The sequence below is a fragment of the Odontesthes bonariensis genome, chromosome 18 (assembly GCF_027942865.1).
Source record: "Odontesthes bonariensis isolate fOdoBon6 chromosome 18, fOdoBon6.hap1, whole genome shotgun sequence".
NCBI classification, from domain to species: domain Eukaryota; kingdom Metazoa; phylum Chordata; class Actinopteri; order Atheriniformes; family Atherinopsidae; genus Odontesthes; species Odontesthes bonariensis.
The window spans coordinates 1,420,907-1,434,991 of NC_134523.1; the positions used below are offsets into that span (position 1 = coordinate 1,420,907).

At 47.0% G+C, this 14,085-nt stretch overlaps 1 protein-coding gene across 3 annotated transcripts in view; it reads left to right on the forward strand.

Annotated features, from left to right (window-relative positions):
• epha10 (EPH receptor A10) overlaps positions 1-14,085 on the forward strand; it is a 226,928-nt gene that overhangs the window by 181,481 nt on the left and 31,362 nt on the right. Inside the window, exons 7-9 of one of the 3 annotated variants that reach the window (XM_075450393.1) lie at positions 4,210-4,498; positions 6,381-6,489; positions 10,648-10,773. In XM_075450393.1, coding sequence (XP_075306508.1) covers positions 4,210-4,498; positions 6,381-6,489; positions 10,648-10,773 — 524 coding nt within the window. The remainder of the gene's footprint in view (positions 1-4,209; positions 4,499-6,380; positions 6,490-10,647; positions 10,774-14,085) is intronic. The other 2 variants (XM_075450394.1, XM_075450395.1) reach the window with 2 other exon arrangements.

Genomic DNA, 14,085 nt, shown 5'->3' on the forward strand with positions numbered 1-14,085 from the left:
AACTCTGAACTTCTAGCTACTGACCTTAATATTCATATTCCTGTCTCCCTCCCAGTATCCATTAATGCAGTTGACTTTTATAACACCAGCCTCGCTAACATCTTGGACCATCATGCTCCTGTTAGAGAGAGAACAGTTACCTTTTCACGCTCAGCCCCCTGGTTTACCCCTGAGCTGAGGAAAATGAAGACAGCTGGTCGAGTGCTCGAGAGATGCTTTTTAGCCTCTGGTCTGCTAGTCCACAAGCTAGCTTATCAGGAGCACCGCACAATGTATGCAAGGTCTCTCAGGAAATCCCGATCACTATTTTATTCATCTGTTGTCTCAGATAACCCTGGTAACTCCAAAGTACTTTTTTCCTCCATCACTCAACTCCTTCAGCCACAAACAGCTTCTATCATTGACCCTACTAATGACCTATGTGATAAATTTATTTCTTTTTTCCATAATAAGATCCAGACAATCAGATGAGCCCTCACCACTCTCCCCCAGCACTTAGCCCTACTACGGCTCAGGAGCTCTGCCCCCTTTTGCTCGTTTCCAGAGGCCTGTGTGAAGAAAGTTGAGGCCACTGTCAGGGCCATGAAACCCTCTACATGTGCCCTTGACTCTTTCCCAACAGCCCTGCTTAAGGCCCATATTGCCTCTCTCAGTCCCCTCATCACTACCATAGTAAATACATCCCTTCAATCTGGTCACATTCCCCCCACTTTGAAATCTGCCATAATCAAACCCTTCCTTAAAAAACCTACCCTGGTCCCCAGGACTTAGCAAACTACAGACCCATCTCCAACCTTCCCTTTCTCGCTAAGGTTCTGGAGAAATTAGTCTCAGTTTACATTCAAGAGCATCTCCATGACAATAGAATTCTGGACAAATTTCAATCTGGTTTCCGTGCGGCCCATAGTACTGAAACAGCTTTGGTCCGGGTCACAAATGACCTGTTGATGATCGTGGCTCTTCTTCACTTCTCATCCTTCTTGATTTGTCAGCAGCCTTTGACACTGTTGATCAGCACATCCTTCTCCACCGCCTACAGCACCTTGCAGGACTCACTGGCACGGCCCTGGACTGGTTCCGATCATACCTGATGGACAGATCCGAATTTGTCTCCATTGGTCGTGCCAGATCACTGAGCCATCCTGTCTCCTGTGGTGTGCCCCAAGGATCAGTTCTTGGACCTCTTCTTTTTAATCTATATATGGTCCCACTTGGGCGCATTATCAGCAGCTATGGGGTCTCTTTTCATTGCTATGCTGATGATACTCAGCTTTACCTTAAGTTAGGTAGCAATGTACCTGAGACCCAACCCATTCCATCTTCATCATTCCCAGCCCCCTCACCTTGCCAATTATCCCCTCTCTCTCCACACTTACAGCTGGTCTGGAGGAGATAAAGGCATGGATGCAGCAAAATTTTCTCCATCTTAACAGTTCAAAAACTGAAATGATTCAAATTGGTACCTTACATCAAATTCAAAAACAAAAAATTCTCAACATTACCTTCTCTGGCCAGAACATTTCTCTTTCCAGTATGGTCACCACTCTTGGTGTTATTTTTGTTATATAGCACACTTCGGCCCTGACTCTCTCTTTCTGATGCAGAGAGGCTCGTCATGCCTTTGTCTCCTCCAGACTCGACTGTTGCAACGCACTTCTCGTTGGGATTCCTGGCAAGAACATACAGAGAATACAGTATGTTCAGAACTGTGCTGCCAGGATCCTGATGAGAGTGCGTAAACATGAACATATCACCCCTGTTCTCCAATCTCTTCACTGGCTTCCCGTCTCTGCCCGAATCACTTACAAAATCTCTCTGCTCACCTTCCACTGCCTGCATGGTAATGCTCCATCTTACTTAAAAGACCTTCTCACCCTTCACTGTCCTTCACGCTCTCTCCGTTCCTCCAACACCAACCTTCTTCACACTCCCAGAACTGGCTCCCGCACCATGGGAGACCGGGCCTTTTCCTGCGCTGCCCCTCGGCTGTGGAACGCTCTGCCTCCACATCTGAGGGCTCCACAGACTGTGGAACACTTTAAAACAGGCCTGAAAACCTTTCTTTTTACCCAATGTTTTTAATGATCTCCCTTTGAATGCTCTGTCCTGTATTTATTTCGTTTTAGAATTTAAAGGACTCACTACTTTTATTTGTGTATTTTATTTGCAAACTGCTGTTTCTCCTGTTTCATGTGACTGCTGTGTTTCTCCTGTTTCATGTGACTGCTGTGTTTCTCCTGTTTCATGTGACTGCTGTGTTTCTCCTGTTTCATGTGACTGCTGTGTTTCTCCTGTTTCATGTGACTGCTGTTTCTCCTGGTTTCATTGATTAAACTGTGATTCCAGCACCATGGTTCTTCTTGAGCAGCTCGCAGTAAATCCGCCACGCGTGCAAACCGCAGCTTCACACTCTCGCTTCTCCGTTTTCACACGCCACGTTTTCCTGGCAGCGTTCGCCTCTCTCCCCACTCCACCATATTTAATAAACCCGGCTCCCACATCTTTCAGAAAAACAGTTTGAGAGGGAGAGGAGTGGAAAGACGAGCGCTCACAGGAGGAGAAATTAAACTACAGAGAGAATTTAAACTACGAAAGAGAGGAAAAAGGCTAGTTGGTTAAAAGATGCTGACGGATGGAGAGAAAAGAGTAAATGAAGGGCAGGAGGAGGGAAACAGGGGAGCAGCGAGGATGTAAAGAAGTGAAGAAGCAGCTTCTGTCTCAGAGTGATTACAATGTGATTAAATTCCAGTTTCAACATTTCAACATGACTCCTTCACAGAGTTTCTGGATCCTAAATAAAAGCCTGTGTTGACAGAAAAAGGATTAGCATTGTTAATCAGGAAGAATTGTTCAGTTTACTCATACTTGACGTTAGAAAGAGTCTGAGTGCTGCTGCTGTTTCCTCATCATCTCTGCAGGAGTGGCTCATCATGCAGCCACAGCCCTTTAACTTCATCTCTTATTAACCTGTGTGCAGCTCGTCCTGTATTCACCTGGTGGTCAGCAGCAGCTTCTTTCTCACGCTCTGTGAAAGTCCTTTTGGTCTCTGACAGAATCCGTGGTGACAAAGTTAAAAATCTAAACTCTGCCACCTGCTGCTTTTACAACCAAAACTTCAGTTTCTGTCTGAGGTGAAGCGTTCAGAGGTGAGAACTTCTCCTTCAGTGAGCGGAGCAGCACCTGGTGGAAGGCCTGACTCGCTCTGCTGAGATAAATCAGAACTCATTAATGAAGACAATCACAGTTATTTCAGAGCCACACATGTTAAGAGTTAAAGAAGTTCAAGTTCTCGGCCTCTGAAACACTTTCTGAATAAATGAAACGTTGTTACAAAACTGTGGAAAGAGACATGGGTTACTCCTCTTCCCGTGTCCCTGCCTGTCTCTTTGTGTCTTTGTATCTCTATCTCCTTGTCTCTCTGTCTCTTTGTCTCCTTGTATCTCTGTGTCTTTGTGTTTTTGTCTCCTTGTATCTCTGTCTCTTTGTCTCCTTGTATCTCTGTGTCTTTGTCTCCTTGTATCTCTGTCTCCTTGTATCTCTGTCTCTTTGTCTCTCTGTCTCTTTGTCTCCTTGTATCTCTGTGTCTTTGTCTCCTTGTCTCTTTGTGTCTTTGTCTCCTTGTATCTCTGTCTCCTTGTATCTGTGTCTCCTTGTATCTCTGTCTCCTTGTATCTCTGTGTCTTTGTCTCCTTGTCTCTCTCTCCTTGTCTCTTTGTATCTCTGTGTCCTTGTCTCTCTGTCTCTTTGTGTTTTTGTCTCCTTGTATCTCTGTCTCCTTTTATCTTTGTCTCCTTGTATCTCTGTCTCCTTGTATCTCTGTCTCCTTGTCTCTATGTCTCTTTGTGTTTTTGTCTCCTTGTATCTCTGTCTCCTTTTATCTTTGTCTCCTTGTATCTCTGTCTCCTTGTATCTCTGTCTCCTTGTCTCTATGTCTCTTTGTATCTCTGTGGCTTTGTCTCCTTGTCTCTCTGTGTCTTTGTCTCCTTGTATCTCTGTGGCTTTGTCTCTTTGTCTCTCTGTGTCTTTGTCTCCTTGTATCTCTGTGGCTTTGTCTCCTTGTCTCTCTGTGTCTTTGTCTCCTTGTCTCTCTGTTTCATGTCTCTCTGTCTCTTTGTATCTCTGTCTCTCTGTCTTTTTGCCTCCTTGTCTCACTGGTCTATCTCTGTCTCCTCGTCTCCTCGTCTCACGTGTCCCTCTCTGTCCCCACAGGAGCAGAAGGACCAGAGTTACTCCACCATGAAGACAGCAGCCACTCGGATCAGCATCAACAACCTGAAGCCCGGCACCACCTACGTCTTCCTCATCCGTCCCTTCACAACACCGGCGTCCTCCTCCTCCTCTTTGTCCTCCTCTGCACTCTCATCCTCCTCTTCTTCGTCGTCTTCTTCCTCTTCTTCCTCATCGTCCTCCTCCTCTTCTTCCTCATCGTCCTCTTCCCCGCCGCCTATCGACTACGGAGCGTACAGCGCCCCCCTGGAGCTGCAGACGCTGGGCGAGCGTGAGTATCTCTTCTTCTTCTTCTTCTTCTTCTTTACTTCCTCATTACTGAAACATTACAGATGACTACGTGTCCTTTAAAGGGACAGTTCGCCTCTTTTGACATGAAGCTGTGTAACATCCCATATCAGCAACATCATTTCTGAACATCTTCTTACCCCCTGCTGCGTCCTGTGAGCAGAGTTCCAGCCTCGTTTTGGTGTTGATGAAGGTAGTCCGGCTAGTTGGCTGGGGTTTAAAAAATAAAGCGTTTTGCTTCTCAGAACAAGATGCGTTCAACAGAGTAATACATTTGCATTACAAAATGGTTCTCCAGGAAAAAGTCAGACCTCACAATCTCTTGGCCCTATTTTCTCTCCCTTGTTGAATGGAAAGTTTATGATGGCTGCGTTCCGCACTTTGTATTAAGAATGTTCAATAAAGGTTTATTATATACATTTTATTGTGCTAGCAGCAGTTACTGGTGAACTTTTACTAAACCTTTTTACCAAACGATCTGCAGAGAATGACTTGGTTTTGCCTAAAATGATAAAAAAAAATAGCCCAATTCCAAAAATTCCAAAAACATTGGTTTATTCCCACCCAAAAAGATGCAAGAAGAGCCAAAATGATTTTTTTCAATGATTATTCATATGCTTGGGTGCTACAAGGTTAAGACCCGAGGAGATCGCTCCTTCCAGGCCGTTGCTCCGCGGCTCTGGAATGATGATCTCCCACTCTTGTTACGTTCGCTTAATTCAGTGGATGCTTTCAAGAGCGGACTTAAAACCCATCTGTTTCCACAAGCCTTCTAACCACAGGCTGTTTTTATGACCACTTTGTTTATTTTTGTAATATTATTATTGTTGTTAATAACTGCATGTTTTTATTGTATTTTCTGTGCACTTCTTGTGAAGCACTTTGTGACCTTCATTGTCTGTGAAAGCTAGGGATGGGAATTGATAAGATTTTTACGATTCCAATTCCATTTTCGATTCTGCTTAACGATTCGGTTCTTTATCGGTTCCCTTATCGATTCTCATTTGGAGAAAAAGGACAACAAACCGGTCGATTAGCATCAACTTTGTTTAGTTTAGAAGTAACACGAGTCGTGACCTTACAAACCCAACAACGGTGAGGTCCACATTGGTCTATCCTGGCCTGGGTAATTTAACTCTTCCTGCTCTGGTGAAAGGAGAAGCTGGAGGTAGAGGTGAACTGGGGGTAGTACCACCAGCCTCTGGCTCTGAGCCAGTCAGGCTCTGCCTCTCATGATTTCATCTAAATGTAATGCCTGAGAAGGCATTCATTTAACCTTAACCGTTACTAACAGCAGCTTTTACAATCAGGCAAATGGTGCTAACATGATAGGCAGTGTTTGTTAGTTAGTTAGTTACCTGCAGTGTTAGCCGAGGACATGCTAACGTTGCTAACGTTGCTGGGTTCAGATTCACCAACGTTAGTCCGGAGCAGATCGAAAACGTGACATTCATTCATAGTTATTGCATGTTGGTAGTATTTCCTCCCTTTGGTGAAATATTCACTTTGCAAGTTGCCCTTTTGTCATCTTTTTTAGGGATGTGTAACTTTCGAGCGTTTGTGCCGCTTGGGCGCCATGTTTACTGTTGGCTGCTGGCTGCACTGGAATCGATAAGGGAATCGTTTGCAAAATCGCCAAAACGATTCCAAGGAATTGAAACACTGGGAACCGGTTCTCAACAAGAACCGGTTCTCGATTCCCATCCCTAGTGAAAGGTGCTGTATAAATAAATATTACTTACTTAGTTTAAGGTCGTCGCTACATGAATGCTTTCACCTCAGGAACCTGAAGTCATGCTGCTGTTGGATCATGGTGTGACAGATGTGCACAGATGTGTGTTCCTCACTGTGTTTTCCTCCTCCAGTGACCCTGGCCTCCAGCGAGCAGAGTCCGGTGGTGATCATCGTGGTGGTGTCCGTGGCCGCCCTCATCATGCTGCTCTCCATGGGAGTCGGGCTGCTCATCTGGAGGAGGTACGTTTCTCTCAACTGATCGGATCACTTTCCACTAACCGCTTCCTGATGCTCTCAGGTTTTAATAAGCTCGGCCCGCCGTGTGTGTGCAAACACTTCAGACCCGTCACACGCTGAAACACTTATTAAACTGCCACATGCTGCTCCGTCAGGACCCAGATTAAATTAATCTATTGATAACCGAGGATCCTCTCTGAAGGAGATGTGCTGCAACAGTGAGAGAAAAGCTGAAATTACACGATCAGCATCTCCCAGTGTGACAAGTGTCAGTTTAATCACAGCTCTGTCTGCGCTGAGGGGAAACGTTCTCACGGTCAGAGCCTGTGATCACTTCTGTGGGCAGGAGCTCAGCTTTGGGCTCTAATGGGTTTCCAGAGAAGGAGAAGAAGAAGAAGAAGAAGAAGTCAAACAGCAAAGAGATGAGAGCTCACAGCATGACTCTTTACCCACACTTCCACTCTCTCTTCAGTATTTACTGTGGACACTCTTTAGCTGTGCTTACAGGCGGCTCCGTGCTGCTTATCTCTGTCCTCTTTATTTCCATCACTGCAGCAGAACAAGGGGTCTCCTTGTTCACAGCTGCTGGACCATTAAGCAGCTCGGCCTGTTTTGCATGAAGACAAAGAGAATGTTTGACGCCTCAATTTGCATGGTGGTGTTTACAGAGACATGCAGCTCTGTTAGACCGATCTGTCTGCTCACTGAGGCTACGGCTACACGGAAACGTTTTTCACTGTAAACGATACTTTTGCTTATCGTTTGGCTGTCGCGGCCACACGGAGCTGGCGTTCCCACTACCCCAAAACGATAGTTTTGGAGAACGGGTTCCAGAGTGGGAAGATCTGAGAACGGCGTCGTTTCGTTTCCATTGTTACAGCCAGAACGGATTCGTTTACATCTGCGTCACAGCCACATGGCCAACGCCACTGACGTATACACATACGTCAGTGACCAGAACAAAAAGCGGCTTCCATTCAAAATCCGGAAGAAGAAGACAACACACCAAGGACAGACAGCGATCATCATGGACCCCACAACATTGATAGCAGCACTGCTGCAGACACTGCTAACTACAGCGGCGTTGTTGAAGGAACAACGTGAGCTTCGCGCTGGTAGCAGTAGGGGCGTACACGCATTGCTTCTTCTATTGTTCTGGTGTAATCGGTGGGGGGGCTTACAGCGCACATAGAGGTGTGGCGTGTGTACTGCATCGTTTTCAGCGTTTCCAGCTTTCCTGTGTGGTCGCAATAATTTTCGTACCCGTTTTAAAAAAAACTTGTTTCGTTTCCGTGCAGCCGTAGCCTAAGATGCACACAGAGTGCCTCTGCACACACATAAAGGTGAGGACACGTCCTCAGACCTGCTTCTTCTTCCTCCTGTAATGATGTTTTCTTCGTCAGAAGAACAGTTATCTGCAGATCAAAGGGTCAGTGGGTCTGAATCCCACGTGAAATTCACTACAGTTTTATTTATGAAGCCCTAAATCACAAAAATCATCTCTGATCCAGCAGCTGGTAGCAACAGCTTCAAAGAATCAGTCCGATTCAAGCCAGTTACAACTGAGTAAAACATCTTAAACCAATCAAATCCAATCAATTCAATTTCGAATTAGTCCAATTCACACAGAGCCAATGAAAATAAAGTATGACGGCTGACAGCAGAACATTTCTGGCTTCCTCCGTCCAGCATGGGGGATGTGAGTGGGCGGGGCTTCACAGAGGAGGCGGGGCTTAATAGGGGAGGCGGAGTCAACTTAAGGAGTAGCGTATTTTAGATAGATAGATAGATAGATAGATAAATACTTTATTCATCCCAATTTGGGAAATTATTGTGTTGCAACAGCGTACAGTATAAAAGATATGTAAACAATTAAAGGAAAAACAAGCAAATAGAATAGAATAAACATCAGAGAAATAAACATCAGCTATATACAAATCTACAGTGTGAAGAGAAATGAAAGTCAGAACGGCTCGTTCAACCAAAGGGGAACTAAATAAATACCAGGGTTGTGTGACCAACACTGTTCAGAACGTGATGTGGGAGTTAAAGACAGAATGAAACTGAGATAGAGGTGACAGATATGTTCCACACACAGAATGCATCAGTGCCTGACAGAGTGTGATTGAGCCTGAGTTCCAGGGCATTGACCAAACATTCTGCAGGAAGGACAGGCTCGACTGGTTAGTGCGGGGATTATTTACCCTCCACCGGCCGAATCAACACATCCGTGTGTGTGTGTGTGTGTGTGTGTGTGTGTGTGTCTGTGTGTGTGTGTCTGATGACGGAGTTATAAGTTATCAGAAGTAGGAGATGGAGAGGAGATCAAGAAGAAAGGCAGAAGCAGGAAATTAAAGCCGGGGGTCATTTCATTGGGTCGGTGTCGCTCGGGGACACAGAGACAAAAAAGTGGAGCTGGAAGGGGAAAGATTAGATGGGGGAGTCGGGGTCTCCAGCTCAGCAGTGCAGTTCTCTGCATGTCCTGAACACATCAGTGCTTACGGATACGGATGTCTGCGAGGGAACCGGCAGAAGTCGTGCACCTCTGTGACATCTTCATCTGTTTCCCAGGGGACTGAAGCTCTCTGCAATGCAAGAAACTGAGTCTCTGAATGGATAAAACAGCACCATGAAATGTCATTCTGCACTGGAAAAAAAATGCCCCTCCAAAAATAAGTAAAAAAAACAACAAATAAAAGACGTTTTTGCTTGAAATAAGCAAAAAAATCTGCCAATGGAACTAGTGAAAATCGGCTTGTCAAGATTTCTTGAAATAAAATGTGATATTTAGGACTTTTGAGTTAAAAGTGATCTTGAAATTAGCTTAAAAACATCTTCAAATGTAAAAAAAAAGCTTGTTTCATGTGAAATATGACTCAAAACAAGATCTTTTTCACTTAACAAGATATTCCAGATGTATTGTATTAAAACAAGTCCCTATATCTGGCTGAAATGGTGCTTGTTAGGCAGTTGTGTCTGATATTAAGTATAATGAGATACTCAATGAGACAAATATACTAGATTTTTCCAGTGTGTCCCATAAATGTTGCTGCTCATAAATCTCAGCTTTACCCCTTAGTTGGGATTCTGATGCTGATTTCACCTGTTAGGCGAATTCATTTTATTTGACGTTCATTTAACCAAGAGGGAGCTCATAGCAGCAGTTCACCAGCATTACATAAACAGAAACATAACACAAATATCCAGTATTCACAGAAAAAAGTAACATCTAATAAAACACTGTAGTTGGATTATTTTATAAATAATTATGATTACAATGAATTAAATTCCAATTGGCTTGAATTGGACTTTATTATTTAAAGGGACAGTTCGCCTCTTCTGACATGAAGCTGTGTAACATCCCATATCAGCAACATCATTTCTGAACATCTTCTTACCCCCCGCTGCGTCCTGTGAGCAGAGTTCCAGCCTCGTTTTGGTGTTGATGAAGGTAGTCCGGCTAGTTGGCTGGGGTTTAAAATATAAAGCGTTTTGCTGTTACTCTTGTTGGATTCACTGAGCTTTACCAGCTGCTGAGGAGCAGAAGATTCTGATGCATATCAGGAAAGTTTTGTTCAATTGTACTTTGTCACAAAACAAGTTTAATTTCCATTGACCAGTTGAAGGTAAAAACTTTTCCCTCTGAATGCGTCTGAGGAGGACTCAGATGGAAGTCTGGTTAAACTGAGCCAGATGTTTGTTTCCCATGCTTCTCCTCTCTGGTGCCACCTTTAAAAACCAGAAGTCTGGTTAAACTGAGCCAGATGTTTGTTTCCCATGCTTCTCCTCTCTGGTGCCACCTTTAAAAACCAGAAGTCTGGTTAAACTGAGCCAGATGTTTGTTTCCCATGCTTCTCCTCTCTGGTGCCACCTTTAAAAACCAGAAGTTTGGTTAAACTGAGCCAGATGTTTGTTTCCCATGCTTCTCCTCTCTGGTGCCACCTTTAAAAACCAGAAGTCTGGCTCCTCGGGGGTTTAACGGGCTGCTGGTTTTATTTCTATCAACATGTGATGATCTGACTCTGTTTGCATATTTCCGCCCCAGCGCTGATTTAAATGATTATTCTGACACAGCCATCAGTCCCTTGTTGTGTTGATTGTGAAGCACAGAGCAGAGCCAGGATTGACAGTGCCCCCCCCCTCCCCTTGTTTTCTCCCCAGCAGCGTCTGCTCGAGCTCCTCCAATGTTACTCCTGCTAGTGTGGTGCTGCTCTCGACCTCCTTCTCCACCCTTCCTCCTCCTCCTCTTCTCTCTCCTCTTCCTCCCTTCACACAGCTGATGCCCAGGTACACTGGCATGTCTGCACCCCTTCCTGCTACTTTATCCAACCCCGTCCTTCATGTCCCTTCAGTCTGTTCCCCCCCCCACATCATCAGAGTATTCAGACCCAGACTATTTTCTTTGGAGCTTTCCTATTTATACCCCCACCCCTGCGCTCCACCATCATATAAACTGAGGTGGAGGATGTGACTCTTTCTGCTGGATTCAGACCCAGAGAGAAGCCACTCTGCATGTTAGTCACATCTGTGGCATTTCAAAGGAAGCAGCTTTAATTAAATCAAGTCTTCTCTTCATACTTATCTGCTAGTTCTGCCCTCCTCTCAGGCTTATTTGCCCCCTTGCTCCCTGCCTACCCTCGGACATGCCCCTGCATGTCGGTAGTTAGCATGGCTCATCGGGCTCTGAGTCTTCCCTCAGTTTATCCTGCCGTGTGTCCCGGCAACTCTTTTTTCTGTTGCTGCTTCCTTAATCTTCAGCATGCTCCCCCTCTGTCCTCGCTCCTTCCTCGGCCCCCCACTGTCCACTTTATGGGCTGCATCCTGCGCCTCCTCCTCCCTGCATACCCTTCATCCTAACTATCCCCTTACCCATAGCCTCTCATTTCCCTGTCATCTCCTGTTCATCTCAGGGCTCCTTCACATCCTTCCTCAGTCATTTACCCCCCGAGTCGCCCCACTCATTGGCTCACGCACCTCTTTGGTCTCTTGCAACTCTTTGGTCTCTTGCACCTCTTCGGTCTCTTGCACCTCTTCGGTCTCTTGCACCTCTCTGGTCTCTTGCACCTCTCTGGTCTCTTGCACCTCTTCGGTCTCTTGCAACTCTCCGGTCTCTTGCACCTCTCTGGTCTCTTGCACCTCTCCGTACTCTTGCACCTCTCTGGTCTCTTGCACCTCTCTGGTCTCTTGCACCTCTTCGGTCTCTTGCAACTCTTTGGTCTCTTGCACCTCTCTGGTCTCTTGCACCTCTCCGTACTCTTGCACCTCTCTGGTCTCTTGCACCTCTTCGGTCTCTTGCAACTCTTTGGTCTCTTGCACCTCTCTGGTCTCTTGCACCTCTCTGGTCTCTTGCGCCTCTCTGGTCTCTTGCAACTCTTTGGTCTCTTGCACCTCTTCGGTCTCTTGCACCTCTTTGGTCTCTTGCACCTCTTCGGTCTCTTGCAACTCTCTGGTCTCTTGCAACTCTTTGGTCTCTTGCACCTCTTCGGTCTCTTGCAACTCTTTGGTCTCTTGCACCTCTCCGGTCTCTTGCACCTCTCTGGTCTCTTGCGCCTCTCTGGTCTCTTGCACCTCTCTGGTCTCTTGCGCCTCTTCGGTCTCTTGCGCCTCTCCGTACTCTTGCACCTCTCTGGTCTCTTGCACCTCTCTGGTCTCTTGCACCTCTTTGGTCTCTTGCACCTCTTTGGTCTCTTGCACATCTTTGGTCTCTTGCACCTCTCTGGTCTCTTGCACCTCTTTGGTCTCTTGCACCTCTCTGGTCTCTTGCGCCTCTCTGGTCTCTTGCGCCTCTCTGGTCTCTTGCAACTCTTTGGTCTCTTGCACCTCTTTGGTCTCTTGCACCTCTCTGGTCTCTTGCACCTCTCTGGTCTCTTGCACCTCTCTGGTCTCTTGCACCTCTCTGGTCTCTTGCGCCTCTCTGGTCTCTTGCGCCTCTCTGGTCTCTTGCAACTCTTTGGTCTCTTGCACCTCTTTGGTCTCTTGCGCCTCTCTGGTCTCTTGCGCCTCTCTGGTCTCTTGCACCTCTTTGGTCTCTTGCACCTCTTTGGTCTCTTGCACCTCTCTGGTCTCTTGCGCCTCTCTGGTCTCTTGCGCCTCTCTGGTCTCTTGCAACTCTTTGGTCTCTTGCACCTCTCTGGTCTCTTGCGCCTCTTCGGTCTCTTGCGCCTCTCCGTACTCTTGCACCTCTCTGGTCTCTTGCACCTCTCTGGTCTCTTGCACCTCTTTGGTCTCTTGCACCTCTTTGGTCTCTTGCACATCTTTGGTCTCTTGCACCTCTCTGGTCTCTTGCACCTCTTTGGTCTCTTGCACCTCTCTGGTCTCTTGCGCCTCTCTGGTCTCTTGCGCCTCTCTGGTCTCCTGCAACTCTTTGGTCTCTTGCGCCTCTCTGGTCTCTTGCGCCTCTCTGGTCTCTTGCGCCTCTCTGGTCTCTTGCGCCTCTCTGGTCTCTTGCACCTCTTTGGTCTCTTGCTCCTCTCTGGTCTCTTGCAACTCTTTGGTCTCTTGCACCTCTTCGGTCTCTTGCAACTCTTTGGTCTCTTGCACCTCTTTGGTCTCTTGCACCTCTTTGGTCTCTTGCACCTCTTCGGTCTCTTGCGCCTCTCCGTACTCTTGCACCTCTCTGGTCTCTTGCACCTCTCTGGTCTCTTGCACCTCTTTGATCTCTTGCACCTCTCTGGTCTCTTGCGCCTCTCTGGTCTCTTGCGCCTCTCCGTACTCTTGCACCTCTTTGGTCTCTTGCACCTCTTTGGTCTCTTGCACCTCTCTGGTCTCTTGCACCTCTCTGGTCTCTTGCGCCTCTCCGTACTCTTGCACCTCTCTGGTCTCTTGCACCTCTCTGGTCTCTTGCGCCTCTTCGGTCTGTTGCACGTCTCTGGTCTCTTGCAACTCTTTGGTCTCTTGCACCTCTCTGGTCTCTTGCGCCTCTTCGGTCTCTTGCACCTCTTTAGTCTCTTGCACCTCTCTGGTCTCTTGCACCTCTCTGGTCTCTTGCGCCTCTCCGTACTCTTGCACCTCTCCGGTCTCTTGCTGCAACTCTTTGGTCTCTTGTGCCTCTCTGGTCTCTTGCGCCTCTCCGGTCTCTTGCGCCTCTTTGGTCTCTTGCGCCTTTTTGGTCTCTTGCGCCTCTCTGGTCTCTTGCACCTCTCCGGTCTCTTGCACCTTTCTGGTCTCTTGCACCTCGGGTCTCTTGCACCTCTCCGGTCTCTTGCACCTCTCTGGTCTCTTGCACCTCTCTGGTCTCTTGCACCTCTCCAGTGTCTTGCACCTCTTCGGTCTCTTGCACCTCTCCGTACTCTTGCGCCTCTTTGGTCTCTTGCACCTCTTTGGTCTCTTGCGCCTCTCTGGTCTCTTGCACCTCTCTGGTCTCTTGCACCTCTCCGGTCTCTTGCGCCTCTTTGGTCTCTTGCGCCTCTTTGGTCTCTTGCGCCTCTCTGGTCTCTTGCAACTCTTTGGTCTCTTGCACCTCTCTGGTCTCTTGCGCCTCTTCGGTCTCTTGCACCTCTTTAGTCTCTTGCACCTCTCTGGTCTCTTGCACCTCTCTGGTCTCTTGCACCTCTCTGGTCTCTTGCGCCTCTCCGTACTCTTGCACCTCTCCGGTCTCTT